This window comes from Schistocerca piceifrons, chromosome 8 (assembly GCF_021461385.2).
Source record: "Schistocerca piceifrons isolate TAMUIC-IGC-003096 chromosome 8, iqSchPice1.1, whole genome shotgun sequence".
Classification (NCBI taxonomy): Eukaryota; Metazoa; Arthropoda; class Insecta; order Orthoptera; family Acrididae; genus Schistocerca; species Schistocerca piceifrons.
The window spans coordinates 349,660,272-349,684,295 of NC_060145.1; the positions used below are offsets into that span (position 1 = coordinate 349,660,272).

The following is a 24,024-nucleotide window of genomic DNA, read 5'->3' on the forward strand; positions in this document are numbered from 1 at the left end:
CATCTCTAACACATGTGCCTAAAACAATAAAACGTCATAGTTAAATACGTATTGTGAGCGACAAAAGTCTGTTTCTCATTAATGGTTTATTACATCTGTGGACACTTAAGTAAGAACAATATCATAATTTTCGTACAGGCAAACTTCATTCTAAGAGTGCGAAAGTTTACCACTCTCTAATATACGACCAAATATTTACGAACGTTACGACACCGGTGTAACTCACCTACACGTTCTCGGAAATTTCTATCTTTTGCTGCCTACCCATTATACTAATGTTACCTATGGTACGCCTGCTGAGTATTCGGAACCCTTCACAATAGCCGCACATAGATGCATGCAGTCGTAGATTTGAGAATGTGTGTGGACGTACGAGGGCATACTGAAAAGTAATGCCTCTAAATTTTTTATGTAAAAACTCAATTCTTTTTTACATAAAAGAAACATTACTTACATTCTTCAAATCTTTATTCTTCCTGTATAAATCTTTATTTCTCAACAGTCACTATGATGACGAACACATTTCTCCCAGCGAGGGACCAATTTGTTAATACCGTCACCTTATAATGTTTGAATTTGTTACGGGAGCCCCGACCTCACCTCTGATTACATCGTTTCACACCCATCAAAGTGAATCCTTCGAAGATGTTCTTTAAGATTTGGAAACAAATAAAAATCGGATGAGACCAAGTCAGGACTGAATTGTGGATGGTCGATGGTAGTGAACACAGGGCATCGGATTGCTCCAGATGTCGTAGCGCTCGTGTGTGTTTTAGCACTATAACGTTGAAGAAGAGGGTCGATGACCTCTTCGAATTCGAAACTTGATTACAACACGCTGTTCCTGACGCACCGACATAAAGTTTACTACAATAAACATTCCTACAATGCCTTCAAGCTGAACCTTACAGCACATCACCTGCAGAACCTTCGTCTTAAAAATAGAATGAGTAACTTGCATTAAATGTTTAAAAGTTCTTTTTGTAGGGCGTCCCATTCCTCCACCGGCGTGGCTGACGACGTTGGTGCGTGTAGGTGTGCTGCTGTACGTCTGCTCAATGCATCCCACACGTGACCGATGGGGTTTGAATCGGGGGGTAACAAGTAAGCCAGTCCATCCGCCGAATATTCTCTCGTCTCTAGAGCTCCTCCACGAGCTTTGAGTTGATGCATTTGCACATTGTCGTCTACAGAAATGACGTCAGGACCGAGTGCACCCAATAAAAGACGCACATGATGATGTTTGGTTTGTGGGGCGCTCAACTGCGCGGTCATCAGCGCCCGTACACATTCCCAATCTGAACACAGTCCAGTCTCGCCACTTTTCACGACTGATGATGGAATGATGAGGGTAACACAAACATCCAGTGCCCGGGCAGAGAAAAATCCCCGAACCGGCCGGGAATCGAACCCGGGACCCTGTGAATGGGGTAGGAGTTCAGTACCACAATAACACTAACCAGCGAGTATATCATGTTCAAAGATTTGGAAGCCAGTACGCCCATGCAACTCTACCCTTCCCCACACTATAACAGCTTGATCACCAAAACCGTCATGTTCGACAATGTTCCTGGATGTGTTATGTGTTTCCCCCTTTCGCAATGTTAGTGTACGTATTTCACCGCTGAACACTGTCGAACATCGTGTTTTCGTGATTTAGGTGCTATGCTGTGGGGAGGCATAACGTTGCATGCACCAACTACTTTCCATCATTTATCAAATGCGCTGGTGGCGGAATGGACCGCCGTATCAGAAAAACTCCATACAAGCTTTGTAGCACGTTGGAGAGTATGCACAATCGTTCGTGGTGATCCCCGCTTCATTAAGAACCATGTCTCGCCTTTTGCAATATCCAGGGACCATCAAAAATTGCGGTGACTTCAGTGTACTTATTTTTATTTGAATAATAGTCTTATTTCTGTTTATCTCATTGCGTATTACTATGAGTTACCTGTATTGTACTGTAGCAGTTCTTTCTATATTTCGTACAACTTCCATTGATCTGTGTCACTTGGCGGTGACACATAACGCAAAATTTACGTTCGTCCTTGTGTTGCACACAAGTATACTTGAATCAACGTCATTAGTGGTTATTTATATCTAAGAAGAAACAAAGAAAGGAGCAGTACATTCACAGTGACGTTGTAATAGAAGGAGTACAATAAAATAGAACTGGATTTTTATTGTTGTTATTACTTGGGTCCTCGACGTTCTGGTACGCTTCTATGTCTGTAAATAAACGGTATCAGTTCTTTATAGCTTAAGTAATTTAGCTCAAGTATCCCAGATTACCTTGTTACAATTTACCATCTCGTGCAGCATTTTAGCGTTCTGTAGACGTTTCGGATAACCCACACTGTGTAACGTCAGCGTCAGTATAACATTATTGGGGATTAATGATAATGACCAGCCAGCTTGACGGTTTCATCATTTTTATACACAATATTCGGGCAAATGATGTAACCTTGCTCGCCATGTATAGTGAGGAACTGTCGGCTGGGACGTGCTCGCTCTCTGTCTCAACTCCAAGCAGACTGAAAGGTTTTTCCTGCCAAGTGCCTCTATTTATACCAGCGTTCGATTCCAGCCACCAGCCACGCCCTTTGTTGCGCATTCGTTTCCCTGCTGCAGGACGTCTCGAGGTGTTAGTTAAGAGATGATTCCTGGACACTGTGTGTGCAAAGACGATCGAATGGGTGGATGGCTACTATGTACTGTTGTCAGCTACCTACAGGGTCAACCATTTATTGATAGTGTGCGTGACACTACTTCCTCGTTCGGAAGGATAGATGAAGAAATCAGTGGTCGATATCTACATCTACATCTACATCCATACTCCGCAAGCCACCTGACGGTGTGTGGCGGAGGGTACCCTGAGTACCTCTATCGGTTCTCCCTTCTATTCCAGTCTCGTATTGTTCGTGGAATGAAGGATTGTCGGTATGCTTCTGTGTGGGCTCTAATCTCTCTGATTTTATCCTCATGGTCTCTTCGCGAGATATACGTAGGAGGGAGCAATATACTGCTTGACTCTTCGGTGAAGGAATGTTCTCGAAACTTTATCAAATGCCCGTACCGAGCTACTGAGCGTCACTCCTGCAGAGTGTTCCACTGGAGTTTATCTATCATCTCCGTAACGCTTTCACGATTACTAAATGATCCTGTAACGAAGCGCGCTGCTCTCAGTTGGATCTTCTCTATCTCTTCTGTCAACCCTATCTGGTACGGATCCCACACTGCTGAGCAGTATTCAAGCAGTGGGCGAACAAGCGTATTGTAACCTACTTCCTTTGTTTTCGGCTTGCATTTCCTTAGGATTCTTCCAATGAATCTCTGTCTGGCATCTGCTTTACCGAAGATCAACTTTATATGATCATTCCATTTTAAATCACTCCTAATGCGTACTCCCAGATAATTTATGCAATTAACTGCTTCCAGTTGCTGACCCGCTAATTTGTAGCTAAATAATAAGGGATCTTTCTTTGTATGTATTCGCAGCACATTACACTTGTCTACATTGAGATTCAATTGCCATTCCCTGCACCATGCGTCAATTCGCTGCAGATCCTCCTGCATTTCAGTACAATTTTCCATTGTTACAACCTCCCTATATACTACAGCATCATCCGGAAAAAGCCTCAGTGAACTTCCAATGTCATCCACAAGGCCATTTATGTATATTGTGAATAGCAACGGCCCTATGACACTCCCCTGCGGCACACCTGAAATCACTCTTACTTCGGAAGACTTCTCTCCATTGAGAATGATATGCTGCGCTCTGTTATCTAGGAACTCTTCAATCCAACCACACAATTGGTCTGATAGTCCCTATGCTCTTAGTTTGTTCATTAAATGACTGTGGGGAACTGTATCGAACGCATTGCGGAAGTCAAGAAACACGGCTTCTACCTGTGATCCCGCGTCTATGGCCCTCTGAGTCTCGTGGACGAATAGCGCGAGCTGGGTTTGACACGACTGTCTTTTTCGAAACCCATGCTGATTCCTACAGAGTAGATTTCTAATCTCCAGAAAAGTCATTATACTCGAACATACTACGTGTTGCAAAATTCTACAATTGATCGACGTTAGAGATATAGGTCTATAGATCTGCACATCTGTTCGACGTCCCTTCTTGAAAACGGGGATGACCTGTGCCCTTTTCCAATCCTTTGGAACGCTACGCTCTTCTGGAGACCTACGGTACACCGCTGCAAGAAGGGGGGCAAGTTCCTTCGCGTACTTCACGAAGTGTTCTGTTTATGCTCCGGACTTTCCTTACGGCACCTACAGTTAAAAATGCCATACAGTGGTATGAAACAGCCCGCACAAGAAAGGTGGATTTAGACACGTAGCACATATCTGGTTACAAGACATATGTCACACTCTCGCAGTCTGGGGAGCTCATCATTGAACTGACTTAAACGTAACTTAAAGCCAAGTAGTGCTGTTAACAAAACGCTGGAATACCAGAACTATCTCAGATATCTTTCTTTGAAGCACCGATCCATTGTGGTATAAGGGGGCTGTACTCGATACTGACCTAAAATGTTGGCACCACATCAGAGAAATATCTCTCAAGATGTCTTGGTGTACTCTATGCACTCATCATTGTCAACTCAAAATGACCATGCTTGCAAAGTATGATATGCCGGCCGGTGTGGCCGTGCGGTTTAGACGCTTCAGTCTGGAACCGCGTGACCGCTACGGTCGCAGGTTCGAATCCTGCCTCGGGCATGGATGTGTGTGATGTCCTTAGGTTAGTTAGGTTTAATTAGTTCTAAGTTCTAGGCGACTGATGACCTCAGAAGTTAAGTCGCATAGTGCTCAGAACCATTTTTGCAAAGCATGGAAAAAAATACGAATACGCATCTGCAAAAGCTACAAACACGGCAAAGCATGTACCGCAACAAAAAGTTTTCGAGCGAAATACGTACATGATGTTGCGGAAGAGTTGAGAGTCCTGGAAGGATTAGACAAGAGCGATAAACAGCTGTATGAACAGGCAACATGGTCTGCGAATCCATTCTTAAAACGACTGGACAGATGAACTGGCGGCTGAGAGTCCTGCAAGTGCTCAGTAATCTTACTGGATATGGAATGAGGCAACAAGAGCGTAACATTAGTGTGACGTGAAGAAATGCTACAGACATGCTACACACAAACACGAGAACAAGAGAGCAGCAATCAGTGCCGTGAGGAGCCGGCCGAAGTGGCCGAGCGGTTCTAGGCGCTTCAGTCTGGGACCGCGCGATCGCCACGGTCGCAGGTTCGAATACTGCCTCAGGCATGGATGTGTGTGATGTCCTTAGGTTAGTTAGGCTTAAGCAGTTCTAACTTCTAGGGGACTGATGGCCTCAGATGTTAAGTCCCATAGTGCTCAGAGACATTTGAACCATTTTTGAGTGCGTGAGGAAATGCTGCAAGGTGCTATGGATAAGAAGAGAAACTTCCGAAGGAACTGCGTCAGGTACCCTCAATGCGCAGTTTAAGGTAAGACACTGATCCCTGGATGATGGTGCTACCAACATCGATGCTACGTCAGGAAACATTAAGAACGGCTATGGAAGAAAAGGATGCCGAGAAAAAATAGGCAACGAATCTCACTTCTGTCCAATGCTGTTGTACTGACTGGGGAAGACTGTGTGTTGGTGAAGGCAGTGAACTCGCAATTGTAGATCGCCGTGGACCAGCTAAACCTACCTGCAATGGCCATAGCAGCATACAAGTAGCAAAAAAGAGTATGTATTATTTTCAAATGAAATGGCTCTGAGTACTATGGGACTTAACATCTGAGGTCATCAGTCCCCTAGAACTTAGAACTACTTAAACTTAACTAACCTAAGGACATCACACATATCCATGCCCGAGGCAGGATTCGAACCTGCGACTGAAGCGCTTAGAACCGCTAGGCCACACTGGCTGGCATGTCTTATGTATCTCAGTATTTAATATTCGGAATGCACATACAACACCCCTAACCTAATTTGTTCTTTGTTTACTACTACACTGTAACATTTACATGAAGCGCTGAAAATGATAATGTTATATCCTTACCATCGATTGGTGTGAGATGTTGAATTCTACGAAATCGACATCATCACAATGCAAGCTTTCTGACAATAGATCCTCTGTAGGAAGTCCAGGAAAATTATAGTACACAGTGAGAGCAAAAAATTGTAGAATGCAGGCCTTCGCAAAGAAAGAAATTAGTAAGATCTGAAGAACATTGAAAAAAGAGCTGCTAAAGACGGGTTTGAAGACAAGTGGATTTTATTAACAGCATTTGTTAGAAAGTTACGGTGTACAGAAATGAGAGTTGCTCGGTATGTGAAAGTGATATACAGCAGGTGCAAGTGATGGAAATATGGATGGATAGAAAGCTTACGAAAACTATTGGGCCCAGAGAAAAACGAATCAGGAGGTCTTGAATAGAATAGTTGAACATGGAAAACTCATTAGTCACACCACATAGACAGCTGGGACATAAAACATTTTGGTCATGTATTGAGAGGTGTTAGATATTTATGACGTAAAGAGAGCAGGATAAACCCCACAAATAATTCTTTACATATATTAAAATAACAATGGGATATTAAATTTAACGAGCAATAATAAGGGGGGAGGGGGGGGGGGGAGGAGACCGAACCCAAATCTTGTGTTGCCAAAGATTGACCTATGGAACGTGAGAATTATGATAGTGAACATCAGGGACGGTTCAATAAATAACCTTGTTTATAATGATGTGTCCTAAATTTTATGACAAACATCATTGACGTTTCGAAATAGTTTCATATAGGAACACTCTTTTTTTTCCATTGTTCCGCCTGTTTCAGGCCCGCTCCCTCTCCCAGTAAATAGGAACTTCCGCACTCTCTAAATTGCGCTTCTATTCCCATTATAACTTCGAAATTTGCGCAGGATTCTTTTTCCGCTTGAGCAGTTTCTTTATTTTTGTAGACACGAAGGCGTCACAGAGAAGTAGATCGGGTGAATACGGCATATTGGGCACTATTCCTAATGAAATTCGTTCAGTTTTGTGGTGCTGGCGTCCTATCTTGGTGAACCAGGACGTTATTCTTCTGGAAATGTAGAAAAGCTTCCTTTAATATCTTGTAGAAGCGGTCGAAAATCACACTTTAGTATTTTTAAGCAATCATTTCTCTCTTTTCTTGATCTATACGATGCGTTTCGCATCAGAAGCTCGCCACCATAACTTTGCTGGCCGATGGGACCGTCTTCCACGTCTTTGCCGCAGTATCACGGGAAGCAACATGTCTTCAACAGTGGCAAAACGACTTTCTATTCCGCTTAAATCGTCCCAAACAGTGCTTCAAAGTGGAAACACCCAACCGATTGTTGTTCACCTTCACCCGTCACGTCATCCTCAGAGCCCACAGTTGTGTCGTCGACAACCTTCTTCTTCCCAAGTACGGTCTGTTGCAAGACGCACGGACATCACATAAGCGCGTCATCTGCACAGTCATTAAAAATTTTTTAAGAAGTGTGAATCTGGCTTTAAATTATGAAAGTTTCATTTGACGGCCCGAACAATACCCTCCTCTCTCTTCGAAAGTTATGAAAAAGGGTAACACTAGGCACTCGAAAACAGAGCGCGGCTTTCTGTCGTTTGTCAGTCGTCCTCCATTCCATATTACTGAGATTGCTGCCGTGCCACGGAGGAAAGGGAAGCAAAAAGAAAGACGCCCTTTTGTGCCGTGCCGACTTCCTTTATTGCTTTCTTTGATATACGCTTGTAAAAGTGGCTGCAGGGCGCATAATAAAATTCTTCTTTCTTAATTACACTCTGACGCTCAGTTAAACTTTAATGATGTAGTTGACACATTTGGTTACACAAAAAACAAAGGGATGTTATTACGAGCTTCGCATTCCCTTATGTGCTAGGTTGTGCGGAAAAATGATACTTCCGAATTTTGTATGTGAAAACTCTTCAAGCTACTTAAATAAATTAACGTCATTAACATTCTACGTCTTTTTCCTTCACGTCTACATATTTTGGACCATCTGCTGCCACAGGACTCCGAATTGTAGCGTGTAACATGGCAGTGTGTAATGTAACTATATTGAAAAGGGTGAAACAGCTTTCTGTAATTGAGTTTCGAATTCTGAGAGTTCGTCCACACATGGAGCATCCTCTTCTTCGTCATAACAATGCTTGACCGCACGCGAGCGCTGCGACATCTGCAACAATCCGACGCTTGAGTTCGCTGTCGTCGATCACCCTTCATGCACTCACAAACTGGTCCCATCCGATTTTCATGTGTTTCCAAAACTTAAAGAACACCTTCGAGAACTTCACTTTCATAGTGATGAAGCAGTGCGAGTACAGGTGTGGTTGTAGTTCCGTCAACACAATCAAACATTCTACAGTTGCAATCAATAAACTGATCTCTCGTTGGGAGAACATTGCCGAGGTGACTACGTTGAGCAATAAATACGTAGAAATGATGAATAAATTTAGAGAATGTTAATAACGTTTGTTTTACTTTAAATCCTTTTAGAGTTTTCACATAAAAATGCAGAGGCATTACTTTTCAGTACGCCTTCGTATATACAGGGTGGTCATAAACAGCCTGAAAGGCTTGTAAGGATATTGCAGGGTAAATTGTGTTGAAAAGCAGTTATTAAAAGAAATAGATATGTTGCACCGTTTCCGGGTTAATGGTGTTTGAAGATGGCCGATCAGGCCGGTGAGTGCGAAAATTCAAGCGGCCCACCAGAGACGATGTCGCCCAGTCTTCTTGTCGTTTGGTTTCCCAAGACCGAACATGAGACGGATAGAAAAATCGGACGTGGGACGAGAGTAAGGATCGAACTGGAGCAATCCCATGCCCTGTAATCTACGTTGTGAGTACAACTGACATTAACTGAATCTGGTTGCCAACTTGAATGCGGCTTGACTGATTAACATCAATGTTAATTAAGTCCGAAACGGCGCAAAGCATCGAATTTTTTCTTCTTTATTACGTCTCAGCACGAACTACCCTGAACATCTTTACAAGCTTTTCAGACCGCTTCGTGCTACCCTGTACAAGGGAAGGTATAAAAAATTTCCGTTTGAGCGCTTTGCCGCAGCGTATATGCAACGTAGCGCGATACCGATGCGAGTATATAAGCAACGACATGTAGGAAAGGCATTCGTGTCTTTACGACGTGCATGAAATACACGCGAAAATGTGAACTATGGTGAATTTATTACCTATTGAGTCGAATCAATACCTTCGTGCTGCTATTCCTTTTCTTGGCTGTATAAGGAAACATACCGGTAGACAGCCTTCGGAGATTGAAGAATAGGGCACCACGTCGAAAATCACCGTTGTGGAATCATGCGCCAAGTTATGCGCTGGTCGCCAGTTTATATGTATATCTCCATCTCACAAATGTGGTAATGCAGAAGTTACGCCAACACAAGTGGGATACAAGCTAACACCCGCCGTATGGTACTGATCATGACTTCGGTCCCTTACAACAGGCCTTACAGAGTCGACGTTTCCAATCGGTTTAGGACGTGCAACAGTAAGTTACAGACTTTTCCACGAGCAGGATAGGGTGTCTTATAAAACGGGTATCTTCAACCTCGTGCGTCGCTGGAGTGATCGCCTCCACACTCACGCCGATTTTGCCTTATAAGCATACCCGCCTCCGAGCGGAAACATTCTGATCGCCAATACAGATCTGTTTCTAACACTGTGCACTAATGTGATAGAATATATGAGAAACTGAATATCGGTCGTTACTTCCGACATGAGTTCTCAACGTGTGCATTGTTTGCTGTTCGCGTAATTTTATACAAATGTGGCAAGCTACGTAGCAAAACTCAACTTCTTTTGCCAAAATTACTGTTTAACATCCTACAAAGGAATTTAACTAAGGTATCAAGTCTTTTCTTTAGTTAAATTAGAGAGCCCCACGAGGTTCTCAGCGGGCCTACATACAAATATTTATTCAATATCATCATGCTTTCCCTTCAGCCTACTGATGGTGTAACCCAGCATCGTCGGAATTGCACGTTCTGCAACATCTGTATTATGAAACGTCCCCTTAGAACAATTTATACAAGACTGTGCTTAAACTGACACACAATGTTTTTTTAGCGCAACGCAATCTGACTTTCAAAAATCCCTACAAAAGAATGGCCCTGACTAACATTAAACTATACCTTTCAGAAATCACTTACCTCACAAAAATCTTCATTACTCGAACTACTGCAATACAGCGAGCGCCACTACTGCCAGCTAAATAAAAGATTCAAACTACGGAAGGCACTAACTACTGACAGGGATAGTTAGCAAATGAAAGATATTAATAGAGAACAAACAATGTATTTACCTTAATAGTCATAATACATGTAGCAGTTCATGACAAATTACAAAACTCCGCCATCTCTCTCCCCACATCCACCACTGCTGGCGGCTCACCTCCAACTGCGCAACGCTACGCGCTGTTCACAGCCAGCTGCCTAACACTACAATGGCGAGTATTACAACAATGCAAAGCAGACACAGACTGCCCACAGCACAGCCAGTGATTTTCATACAGAGGTGGCGTTACCAATAAAAAAACCTAAACAACCTACTTACATAGCCCCCATGCTCCCCACAAAAAATTTTACAAATTGGATTGGGTAGTGGCCAATACAGATTTGAAAAAAATTTTTCATAATTACAATAACAAAGAAATCAAATGCACACGCTTATTGATACAATGTTGGTCAAAAGCTAAAATTTTCTCACAGTCCATAAAGATAGTCCTGATCATTCTTCATAATAGTAATTACAGGTTTTTTTTCACAAAGTCTCATTAGTAAAAGAAATTGCACACAGAAGTAGTGGATTTCCATGCAGTCTTGAAGAAGTAGTGTTGTCCTTCCAACGGAAAGACAGTGCTGACTCTTGACATGCTGACAGGTAATGGGCCACAACAGAGCAAACCCACAGCAGAGTCAGTCGTAGTTTGGAAGAATATTGGTAGGTAGGTCATCACAGAGCAGACCCACTGGAGTCTTGGTAGAGATTGTGGTATTGGTGGGCCACCAGAGGTGCAGACCCACTGCAGTCCTTGTAGAAATAATGGTATTGGTGGGTCATCAAAGATGCAGACCCACTGTAGTCCTTGTAGAAATAATGGCGTTGGTGGGTCATCATAGATGCAGACCCACTGTAGTCCTTGTAGAGATAATGGTATTGGTGGGCCACCAGAGGTGCAGACCCACTGTAGTCCTTGTAGAGATGGCCAGCAGCCATCTGTTGCGATTGTGCAGGTGCACATTCACCATCGAAGAGTCTTGCAGATAATATAGCAAGTCCATAACCACCACTTGTGCACTCACAAAGTGTTTGGAATTGTCCTTAGAACCAGCAATGCTGTTATCCAGTCCCTTGCTGAATTATTAACACACGTGCAAACACTAACAGTCCCAACTTCTCACATACTGTGCATATATTATGGCCAACAGAAACGTGTGCAGTGAAATGATACTTAATTTGAAGAACTGGTAACAATTACAATTTGATAACATAAAAATACAATAACAAAGGTACAAAATACATCATTAAAGAACATAACAATACAGAGAACATTTGTAGTACAGGCTTTACAAAAGAATCGAAACAACATATACGTCAGTGTTCCAGGAATTATGACATGAGTACATACATAAAAGATCACAATAACTTTTGAAACATCAACTTCACACATGAGCATTAAAGAGAACAGAATTAATAATGTCTAACATCTTTACAAAGTAATTAACATATTATTAATGCCAATTATATTCGAGGATAACAGTATTCCTCACCATAGTGAATGTAGCTTAGTATTAAAAGAAGAAAAAATTCTATGAAACTACACAGAGACAGGAAGAAAACAAATACACAAGGGTACACAAACACATAGTGGGATAACACCAATAGGAAAGGACAGGGTTCGTTTTCAGTGTAACATTTGGTACTGCAGTCCAACCCAAAACTTCATATATCTTTCCTCTTATTTCATCCTTTGTTTCCACCAAAAAAATTCTATCTAAGCTTGCTTTCTGTATTTATATGTTCACACATTTCTTACCTCAACATTTATTTCCAAGAAAATCCTACCTAAACCTGTTTTCTGTACTTTTTTTCGTATTTCTTTCAAAGTAATTATTTCTTAGTGCACAATACTCATTTTTGCCAAATCTGTTTCTTATAGCTTCTCAATGCATTCTTTACCTATTCTCCATAGTCAGTTTCTTATATAGTCTACCCCCTCTTAAGCTAACTTAAATCTACTGAGCTCAGATGCTAAACCAAGGGACGAGGCAATGCAGCAGCACAATATAAGTAACACAAACAGCAATGACCAAAAAAATGTAAAATTGCAAAGCAAGCTACAGTAAATCTAAATTACCAAGCAATGCAACAAAAGGTCGTAGCTTTCTGCAATAATTTCAAACCATAAAAAATATTCTCTGCTCATTTCAATAGTGTCATCTGCCTCAAACATACTTTAAAAATCATGATCTCATACCAAATACATCATTCAAAGCTCTCATAGTATCACAATGGTTCCGAAAAATGTGAGCATTTCTCAAAGTACAGACAAAATACAATTTCGTAAGTGTGAAGTTATCCAACTGTGTAATTACGTAAACATCTGTCACTGATGTAGTAAAAACGTTTGTCTGTCTCAGTTAAATGATCAGATAGCTGTGTAATTATGTGTTGGAGAAATTTGGTACCGATGTGTAAAGTTGTATAAGCAAATACCATATTAGCTAGGGTTCCTTGTGGTTGCCACACACATGGTACACAAAGTAAGCGTGTACCCCCCTGAGGATTAATGTAATTATACCCTCAGGTGTTACAGATTACAGCAATGGAATGAAATGTATCATGGAAAACCTCTGTATAATTGTACTTCAAATATCTTTAAAAATAAATGATTTAAGTACAAAATTAATCACTGAAATGCGTGTCCTGTAGCGCTAAATGTCCATCTTGTTGTAAGATAATCTCTGTGGAAGTGTCGTAGTTATTTTCCTCCGAAAGCTAAGTTCTGCAGAAGCCAATGTACTTACCTCATGATAAACAAAAGTGAAATGCTTTGCGTACAGATATCTTAGTTATTACGCTTATTGTTGTGATGATGAAAGTACTGTGCTGTAACGTATTGTTGTGCTATGGAAAAGGCTGTCTCCTTGTAGCTATACCACAAAAGTTACTAATAAAACATGTTTTGATTTCAAGAAGAATTCAGAAAAACTGTGCAGATATAAAACAGATACACCGCAAAAGCAACATTGTAAACTGTCACTCATTAGTAGCGTCGTGATAAAACCGTGTAGTTGTCACTTAAACTAACCACTGTGTCGTCTGGTATCTCACAGAAAGTACATTAAACCCAGAATGTATTTTCAAGTAAACCAAAATGTTGCATTAAAATCTCATTAGCAGTACCAGTATGTGTCCTAAGTATGTAAGCCTGATAGTCGTTACGTAATCGTGCAACTAACAAGCAAGAATGTACAAATACAACACTGTGTCGTCTGTTCACTATAACAATGCATTCGTAATTTCTGTTTAAAAATGTTCCCTAGGTTCTAGACTGGATATTTAACTTCAAACATTGTTGCATGTTAACAGTTTCTTAAGTCTGACAAAGCATACTAGAAATGTGAAGTGAAAAGTTTTATGGCAAAGACAAAGTTAAAAAGCAGATTATCTTTCAATAAACGGTTTTACATGTGAAATGTGGTGTAAACCTTTACTCTTCCTAGTACTCAGAGTTTCAACTTGAACGGTATTATCATGCGGTATATGTCGGTGAGGAGTGCTAAAATTTTTCTCAAGGTTAGCGTCTATGTTATTTTTCTCTAAGCCAGCCGGCGCAAGCGGCTGCCTGCAGTGCGAGTCATTGTCTGTCCCTTTGTTGGTGCGCGTCGTTATTGGGATTAGGAGACCTAGCTTCTACAAATTCACGTTGTCGAAAGTGCCCTGCTCTGTTTGAATCCCGCCAGTTCTGATGAAATTCAGGTCTGTCGTTATGATTATCTCGTCTGTCGTCATGTCGGTAGATTTCATAATTTCTTTCTTGTCGGTCATGTGGTGGAGAATTTCTTCCTGAATTGTCACTGCACAGCGGACCGTTGCGTCTGAAGTTATTCTGCCTCCCTTGATAATAATTGTTTTGGTTCCCATATTGTCTGTTTCTAAGGTAATCTCTGCCATATTCACTACTTTGGAAATGCGATCTTTCTCTGTAACTATTATTACTCTGCCAGTGGTTGTCATATGGGTGGTGTCTGTTTTGGTCACGATATGTGTTGTTAGAATAGGCTTGTCGTGTCCAGTCATTGCTTCTGTCGTCACGGAATTGTGACGGATGTGACCTGTAGTGATTATTTTCCTGTTTTCGCATCCGGCGACTGTCAGTGTCAATTTCCAGTTCTTGTAACAGTCCCTGAAAAGCTTCAATGTCGTCTTTGCAACGTCCTGCCAAAATAATATGTCATAAATGTTCAGGTAATTTGATTAAGCAAATGCGGATGAGTTCTGAGGGGCTGTATGGGTTTGAAAGATACTGATTCTTGTGTAACATGTCTTCAAAATATTTCACAAGACTGGAAAATTCAGATTGTTCGAAATGATTCATCATTATGATGCTATGTTTTACTCGGTCTTGTGTAGCTTGAGACCAATATGCTGAGAGGAAGGCATGATAAAATTCTCCTTCACTGTGACAATCGTGAATGACCGATCGCATTCTTACAGCTGGTTCATTCTCCAAGTAGCCACACATAAATTCTAATCTGTGCTCTGATGACCAGTTGGGAGGAAAACAATGAGAGAATTGATGGAGCCATGCTTGTGGATGAATGTCGTTGCCAGAATTCTTAAATGTTTTGAATTTACGTGTAGTAATGAACAGCTTATAGTCAAAATCATCATGTCGGCGAGTCGCATATCGGTCATTGTTAGGTCGTGTCGGCCATTCCATCTCAAAATTCGGTGCACATTGCCAATTTCTTTCATAACTTCCGAAATGCCCTGTGTTATTATTTTGTGGCTGTTCCGTATTTCTGTGTCCCTCTTCCCGTATTGGGGCGCGAGTATCCTCTGAAATACGTAATTCTTGTATTACCTGTGTCAGCTGATCTTGTACTTCCCGGATTTCTCTTTTGTACTGTGTATTGGTTTGATTTTGATTCTGTTTGAATTTTCTAATTTGTTCATACTCTTCTGTGTCAGTGAAGGCTACAGGTCTTGTGTCATTCAGATCATCATCTACCTTTGTAGATAAGTTAGTGACCTGATCCGAAAGTTCGGCTACTTTCTCCGATAGTGAACACATTTCCTCAGTGTGTTTTTCTGAACCAAGTTTCAGAGTGTCCATTTGTGTTGAAATCGAATCTACTGTGTCCTTTAAGTTTTCCTGAGTTTTTGCAAGTTGCGTAACCGAATCGGTAGATGCAACTGAGTCAATTTTAGCCCACAAGGTCTCATGATTTTCATGAACAATGGTTTGCAGTTCTTTTATGGCTGCTTCGTGATTCTGTAATGCGTTTTCATGCCGCGAAAAAATAGGTTGAAAATGCTCACAAATTTGTGTTTTTACGTCATTACAGACTTTTTGACATTTCGATTCAATGTTATGTAACTCAGTAGTTAAATCTTCACGTGTTTGTTCGAGTGTTTGTTCCAATGAGTCTAACTTTTTAAGATTTTGTTCCACTGTGTCTAACTTTTGAAGCTTTTGCTGTGTTTGTCTCTGATTTTGTTCCATTGTGTCTAACTTTTGAAACTTTTGCTGTGTTTGTCTCTGATTTTGTTCCATTGTGTCTAACTGTTGCTGTGTTTGTCTCTGATGTTGTTCCATTGTGTCTAACTTTTTAAGATTTTGTTCCACTGCGTCTAACTTTTTAAGATTTTGTCCCATTTGTCTCTGATTTTGTTCCATTTGTTGCATTAATTGCAATAATAATGTATTAGTGTCTGGAATCTGTTTCTCCACGCTTTTCGGCAGTGCATTTGCACCGGCAACATTCACATTTTGACAAGCAGAAAATGTGTCTTGACTTATTTGAGAAAACGGTGATGACCCAAAACCTGAATCTACAGTATTTGCGAAATTGTGTCCTGTCATTTCGGATTCCTGAGGCGAGCTGTTGCCGACCGATCGATCGATAATGCTTCCCTGTTCACTACCTGTTTCACTGTCTACACCATTGTTTGCAGCCCGCTCCATTTCCCTATGCACAATTACCAAATTACTACTTTGAACATCAGTTAATTCATTACTCGGTGGCGCTAACACACTGCTTTCATTTTCACTGTCATTTCTCAGTTTACTTTGGAGCCTAGTATTACGTTTTTCACACGCCATTATTGTCACAGTATTTCACACGACAACACAGAAAAATACAATTTGAAGATCAAAAATAAGAGAACACATTAACATAGCACTGAAAATAATATCTAGTTAATTGCAGCTGCGAAATACTTGGTGCAAATCTACATGCATGCCACAACTGTTTTACTGTACAACAATGAAAGACTGCAACTACAAAGGAGATTTTCTCTACAATTACGCGCTAGCAATAAACAATAGCTACACTAATTACACAAACTACAAGAAAAAATCAGAAGATTCCAGTGAGGTATCCTCGGCTAAGGGTCGACATATGAAACGTCCCCTTTGAAAAATTGTACAAGACTGTGCTTAACCTGACACACAATGTTTTTTTTAGCGCAACGCAATCTGACTTTCAAAAATCCCTACAAAAGAATGGCCCTGACTAACATTAAACTATACCTTTCAGAAATCACTTACCTCACAGAAATCTTCATTACTCGAACTACTGCAATACAGCGAGCGCCACTACTGCCAGCTAAATAAAAGATTCAAACTACGGAAGGCACTAACTACTGATAGGAATAGTTAGCAAATGAAAGATATTAATAGAGAACAAACAATGTATTTACCTTAATAGTCATAATATATGTAGCAGTTCATGACAAATTACAAAACTCCGCCATCTCTCTCCCCACATCCACCACTGCTGGCGGCTCACCTCCAACTGCGCAACGCTACGCGCTGTTCACAGCCAGCTGCCTAACACTACAATGGCGAGTATTACAACAATGCAAAGCAGACACAGACTGCCCACAGCACAGCCAGTGATTTTCATACAGAGGTGGCGTTACCAATAAAAAAACCTAAACAGCCTACTTACAGTATCTACATCTACAACTATGCTACGAAGGTCGCCCTTCTGTGTGTGGCGAGGGGGGGGGGGGGGGTATGGAGGGGATATCTGATACTGCTATAGTTTCCTCCCCTTTCTTATTCCAATCGTGAATATTGTGTGGGAAGAGAAAGTGTCGAGTCGATAAACTTTGCAGGAGTTCTAACTCCTGTGATTTTCAGGTCCCAATCATATTGGAAGACATGTCTGGGACTTTTGTTGTTAGGTCCCTCTCATAATTTCGACAGTAAACCTTCCCGTGAAATACAACGCCTTTCTTGTAGGGAATGCCATGCTTTGCAATATTTTACGACTGAAGTATTGCTGCTCGGAAGAGAATTCCCAGGTGTTCCCATGTTGTTCCAGCAACATCGTTACTTACGATTGCTGTGGCAACAGGATTATCGTTCCCAGAAAGAAATTTTCACTCTGCAGCGGAATGTGCGCTTATATGAAGTTTTCTTGCAGAGTGAAACTATGTGTCGGATCAAGAATCTAACTTGGGACCTTTGCCTTTCGCGGGCAAGTGCTCCACCGACTTACCTGCCCAAGCACGGCTCTCGACCCGTCCTCACACCTTTAATTTCGCAGTACCTAATCTCCCAGTTTACGGACTTACCAGGAGCTCCTCGGCTTCATGTGTGGGACTAGCCCTCCTGGAAGAAAGGAAATTGTGGAGATATGACTTAGCCACAGCCTGGGAGACGTTCCCAGAACGAAATTTTCATTTTACAGCGGAGTGTCCGATGACATTCTTTTATTTTTTTATGCAGAACATCAGTTCTAAAAGAAGTTTTAGGGAAACGTATTTTCAGAACATCACGTTATCATTGCACCCGAGAAACAGACGGCAACTCTATCATTACCGATGTCTTAACGGAAGAAAAGTGAAGATGCGTCACGACAAAACAAACAGTTTCAGTAGTGCCATACACAGTTCCAGTGTAAACAACTTCTTTGAACAGTGGATGCTGATCGATAGCCACAAAACAGACGACTTTTACCAACACTACTGTGGAATAATGGATAGCCTCAACAAATGCTACTCCAGTTCGGTCTATATTGCAGATCTTGATCTTGGACCGGTTACTGTTTCGATTTTGGTTCTTTCTTCACAGATCAGTAGACCTTCTACGTTCAGTACTTGACGGGCAGTCCAGTGGGCTATCTTACCACTAAATCTGGGGGCGGGGTGGGGGAGGAGTTTCCCTTGTCAGTAGCGGACCGTGACGTTACGGCCAGTGCTAACGCCGCCCTGTGTCTTGTGTGTTGCAGTGCTTCCGGAGAGACCGCAGCTTCTCGACCGCTGGGGGCGCAGCCTGGGGTCGACCCTGGGACCGTTGCTCGAGGGGGACCCTCTGATACTCACGTGCAGGGTCCAGGGAGGTACGTGGCTCTGCTCATAAGTGCATGCTGAGTTCGTCAGAGTGGCACCTGCGCCGATGCGTTTTCAGGACTACCAGTAATAGTAAATTGTGCCTTTGCATGTCCGTAAGTGCTGAGGCATCATGGTAAGACTGAACCCGTTGAAGATGACGTTCTCTTAATTTACTAAAATTTAAAGACTGGATTAAGTCCATATCGATGTCATTCTACTTGTGTCACTGAAGCTACGCAATGTGAGCCTACCAGGAATTAATTTACCATAAAATGCAGACTTTCTCGGCCCCAGTGTACGTAATAGGTGATACCTGTGTTATTGTCTTTAGGTAAGCAAAGTTTCGTGCCTAGCGTCATGTCTGGAACGGAGATTGCTCAGATCGTAGAAATACGTAGGTTCTTCATTCTCAAACGTACAATATATAAGGTAGTCTAAAGTGTCGAACTGATAATGACGTCATCCGACTGCTTCCAACAACTGCAGAGTTTCACCGACCGTGTATTACAACAGCAACAGCATATTCTACACTGTTGGCTTTAGTTCGTGCTTGAAAAAACATCAAGATCACCTACTAATTACTTACAGAAGTGGCTAATAGCACAAAATGATAAATACGCTGTCTGAGGGAAAATATGAAGCACCCATAAGGAATGAAAGAAATTTTACATCTTGAGAGTGTTTATAAAGTCGAGTCAGATTTAAAATAAATTGACAGTATGAACTTATTTACCAGTAACACACAGTACAGTTCATTTGGCCTTGATTAGCTTGCGGAGGGTATAGTAAAGCCATTGTATTCCCTCTTGAGTCAAGCTGCTCCACAACTGTTTTTGCTCAAATGTTCAAAAGTGTGTGAATTCCTAAGGGACCAAACTGCTGAGGTCATTGGTCCCTAGACTTACACACTACTTAAACTTATGCTAAGAACAACACTCACACCCATGCCCGAGGGAGGAATCGACCCTCCAGCGGGAGGGGTCACGCAATCCGTGTCATGGCACCTCAAACCGCGCGGCCACTCCGCGCGGCTGTTATTGCTGGTTCTTGCCATCCTGATAATGGAACTGGAACGTAGATGACGATCAATATTGGGGAATTACTGGCCACCAGAGTCCTCGTTATCATGCAGAAAGTTAATAGAGACATGCGCAAAGTGCGAGCGAGCATTGTCCTGTTGAAAAATGACACCGCAGTACCGTGGCGTGAGAAGTAAAGCGTGAGGACCCAGGATGTCCGTGACATACTGTTGGGCTGTGACAGTCCCCGCAACCACTACCAGCCTTGAGCAGAAGTCAGACTCAGTGGGTCCCCACTCTATGACGTCTGGAACAACAAAAGAATACAAGTACCGGCGTCTTCCCAGTTCGCCATCATACTCAATGACATAAAGTGTTGTGCATAACAGCGATTCGTCGCTGAAAGTGTGGCACCACTCATCAACAGTTCATGCACTCCAGACGCAGACACTTGTGGTATCGTGTTAAACGCAGCCTACGCATGGGACGGTAATTGTTTAGTCCAGCTGCTGCTAATATCCGACCAGCGGTGCGAGCTGCACAAAATACTGCAGTGAGTCCATTATCCGTTCTCAGAAAACTAGGCGCAGAAGTTAGGGATTACAATGTGCTTGGTTATGCCACTTTGTCATTGTTAGACGTGGCGGGCTGTAATGTTGACGAGTACATCAGGTCTCATATTCCCATGCAGTCCAACACCGGGTCACTGTGAAATGTGAATGCTCACACAAATCTGTGTATTGCACAGTTCGACCAGATGGTCAATTGGAGACACATAACGAGGCCCCTTTCAAACCATGTAGAATTTTAGGGACATAGGCTTAACGTGTTAACAGGGCGACTGTATCAATCACATTTTTGTAAGTGGTCAGCCAGTCACATTTTCCGTTATCTTTCCAAGTCCAAAATAAATCTCCATTTAAAAAAAAATTAAAAACAGGATTTTTTAAACTTTAGGGATTAATATGTTTTGGTGTGGCCAAGCAACAAAAGTCAGATTTTTTATATAGCTTGCATCTATGTGGTAGTAAACTACAGCAAAAATTTCAGTGTTGGTATTTTATGCTGAAGCACGTTATAATTTTTTGAATGTTGCATTAATAATGGGAATTTTAAAGTAAAACAACCTTGAGTGCTTAATATTTTGTCACTGTAGTTAAGGTATAGCAATTATAGGCATACCTCTGACTAAGGTAGGTTGTTTGTAACAATACATCGTAATTTTCAATTTCAAAACCGTATGCTGTATACCTTCTATTTTATAAATTTAAATGATCATTTGCGAGCACCATCACTTTCTCTGAGAATTTTTCCGAGATAGAATGTGATCTTCCTGTTGCTGTGGTAATTTCAAGAACCGTTATTTTTTGTAAAATATCTTCGGTTCGGAATCGAAACTCTGTCACAAGTTGACTTCTCAAAAGACATGCGGGGTCGTGGTGGATGGTAAAAGCGTACAGCAACATTGTTATGTTCCAGGGTTATTTGTTCCGTCTGTGCTTATTACCACTGTCCATAAACACATGCAACTGTGTCATTAACTTCTAAGGTTCGGAGAACAATTTTCCTTGTGCAATGATCCTCGTAGTTTCAGTTTTAGAAGTTTGTAGCATTTTACTGTATTTTCACCAACAGCGTGACATTTCTGGAAATTTCTTGTGCGCCAGTTCTCAAGTTTTAAGTTTCTCAATGTAAGTAAGAATTTCTTTTCTGACAGAAAATATGTAATACCTTTGATATTTTCTTTTCAATATGTGTACATTTGATCAGTATTCAGAATCTGACCTGATGATCTGATTTAGTTCTCCCTAAACTGGTCTTACTGACTTCACGCTTGGTTGTGCAGCCCACTCCATCAAAGGCATTCTTTCTGTGACGAGAATCAAAGAAGTGAACTTTCGCCAATTGAAAATACTCATTGTCATTACAAATATTAGTAAAATGTTTCCTATTCTTATACTGGCTACCATTTCTATCGGAAATTTAAATTACTTTCTCAACTGTAGACAAGTTTTCTTTGGTATAATTTATCACTCCTGACTGAAAGGCATGTATAGCTTGTGTTGTGCTTTAAATAGTCACTTAACATAGAGATTAAGCGACTTGTGAATTTCCCAACCTCCTTTTTAAATATATTACAAATGTATGAGGAGTTGCCTGGTCATTGGTCCAATGCCATCCTTGAAATGCATCTTGCAAAATGTCTGTAAAATTTTCTGCGAAGTCAGCCAAGATTAGTCATTCAGTTTCAACAAGTTTTACTTTCTTTTCTCTAAAGAACTGTCCTTGAATTTTTCAAACGAAGTAATGACTTTTTAGATTTATAGCTTGTCAACAAATGATTCAAAATATTCTTCTTGGTTTTTTATAACTGTGACCATTTCAGTCCTGTCTGTAGGGACCCATTGCTTATACTGTACACTGCCTGGAAGTTCCTCAGCTGAATCGTTCAACACTTCAAGCAGGAGTCCTTTTCCAGGGCGAATTTTACGTAAGACCATGACACAACCATGTCTATTAATGGCATACACCATCGAACCAAGTAATTATTTATAGTTAACATTGAATTAGACGATCATCAGTTTGATTTTCTGATGATGAACACAGACACATGCTGAGTTTGTACCTGACGATGCAGCCAAAATGCTCCATCTAGGGGACAGTTCACAAAACATGGGTCTACATATTTGACATTTTAGATAAGATGTTTTAAAAGCCAAGTATAGTTCATTTAAATTGTACAGCACTAAGCGCTTTTGTTTACAGCTATAACCAACTGGTATAATGGGTTTTCTATCTACTCAGATCGTACGGTTTTCAGCGCTTGCAAAGAACTCTTTATCCTTCTTTACAGTCTCTTCACTAACACCTGCCCCTTTTTTACTCCTTGATGTGAGTAAAACACTTTTTCCTTTCATTAAATTTCGAGTAAATCCTATCAAATATTCGGACACTTTAAATTCTGTAACAAATTTTTCTTCTGCCCATGAATCAGGGAGCAAGCTTTATGTTTACACTTTTTCTTGTTTAGATGGCATTGAACATTTTTCTTTTGCTTTCTTGATTAAATCAAAACACTCTGTGTCTTAATCGCCTGCTTTGTTGTACAGTAGTGCTGTTACTACCAGTGTCAAAATATGTTTGTAAATTTTCCCTTAATTTATCACTAGTTTTATGAAATATATACTCAGTGTCTTTGCCTCTTTCTTGAAGTCCATTTTCTAATTTTAGAAGCAGGGTACATCCCAGAAATAAAGCAAACAGAATTAATGTGTTGTACAACTTCGTCTTTAGGAATATAGCCATCATCCTGACAGTCACTGCCAGTTACTACACATAATTTCACAGAACAAATCTGGCAAAGAGGTTACCCAGGAATTAATTTCTCGTTGCAATGACTGATTTTCAACGAACACAAATGCTCAATTTTTTTAATCTCAGATCTGTAGCGGTTCGTTTCTTGTTTATTCTCAATGGGTCTAGGCAGTATTTCCCAAAAAGATGATTATACTAAAGTACATTCTATGTTTCAAGACTACGTAAATAAAAGTCTAAGAAGCCGACTTTGCCTCGGGTATTGGACGGGTCACAGGTGGCGGATATTGATGTTCCATCAGATATGGTGGATAACTGTGAATACAGAATAAGCAGTCTCGGACCAAGGTAAAACAAAAGCTAATCCACTTTGCGTCTGTCTTGCAGCAAGCGGCAAAGTATCAGCGTCTGTTCACCAGTGATGCAGCCGAAATTTATACCAGTATTCTAGAACTAGCCCTCCCAGTCTTATCACTCTCAGTTTATTCAATGTGTCTGCTCAACCCCACTTGATTCCTAGCGCAATCATCATGTAGCATTTTAATAATCACAATATTATCGCATGTGGTCAGTACACCACCAGTATTACTGGTATGACGGGCCTTTCGGATTTTGGGGCGGCCAGATTAAAATGCAATGTGATTCAGCAGAGGAAATTCGAGTGCTCTGGCCAACTTAAAAACCAAAACAAATACATTTTTGCAACACTAAACATACAACCACTTTTGCAAACAAGTAAGCGTTACAAATTGGGAAATACGTTAGAAGAACAGAAGATTCAGATTTAGGCACATCAAGACACATAAATGACGGACAGTAACAATACGGATTTCGGCAATTTTAAATTAAAAAAATTGACTAATGGCAATTTCTCTTAAATGCGCAAATTAAAGCATATACTTTAATTACTGCCTATATGCCTGTCAATGAGGATAAGCGTGAAAAACCTGAAGAAGTTAATGAAGCTTGGGAAATGTTAGAAGGCATCATCTCGAAAACCCCCTCAAACTATGTTACAATTTTAATGGGCGATTTTAATGCTCCATTGCGTAAAGAGAAAAAAATGTAAGAAA

The 24,024-nt window shown here is 41.0% G+C and overlaps 1 protein-coding gene across 1 annotated transcript in view; it reads left to right on the forward strand.

The window, feature by feature from the left end:
- The window catches only part of LOC124712344 (hemicentin-2-like), a 479,653-nt gene that overhangs the window by 155,266 nt on the left and 300,363 nt on the right, over window positions 1–24,024 (forward strand). Inside the window, exon 3 of the mRNA XM_047242640.1 lies at window positions 18,515–18,625. Coding sequence (XP_047098596.1) covers window positions 18,515–18,625 — 111 coding nt within the window. The remainder of the gene's footprint in view (window positions 1–18,514; window positions 18,626–24,024) is intronic.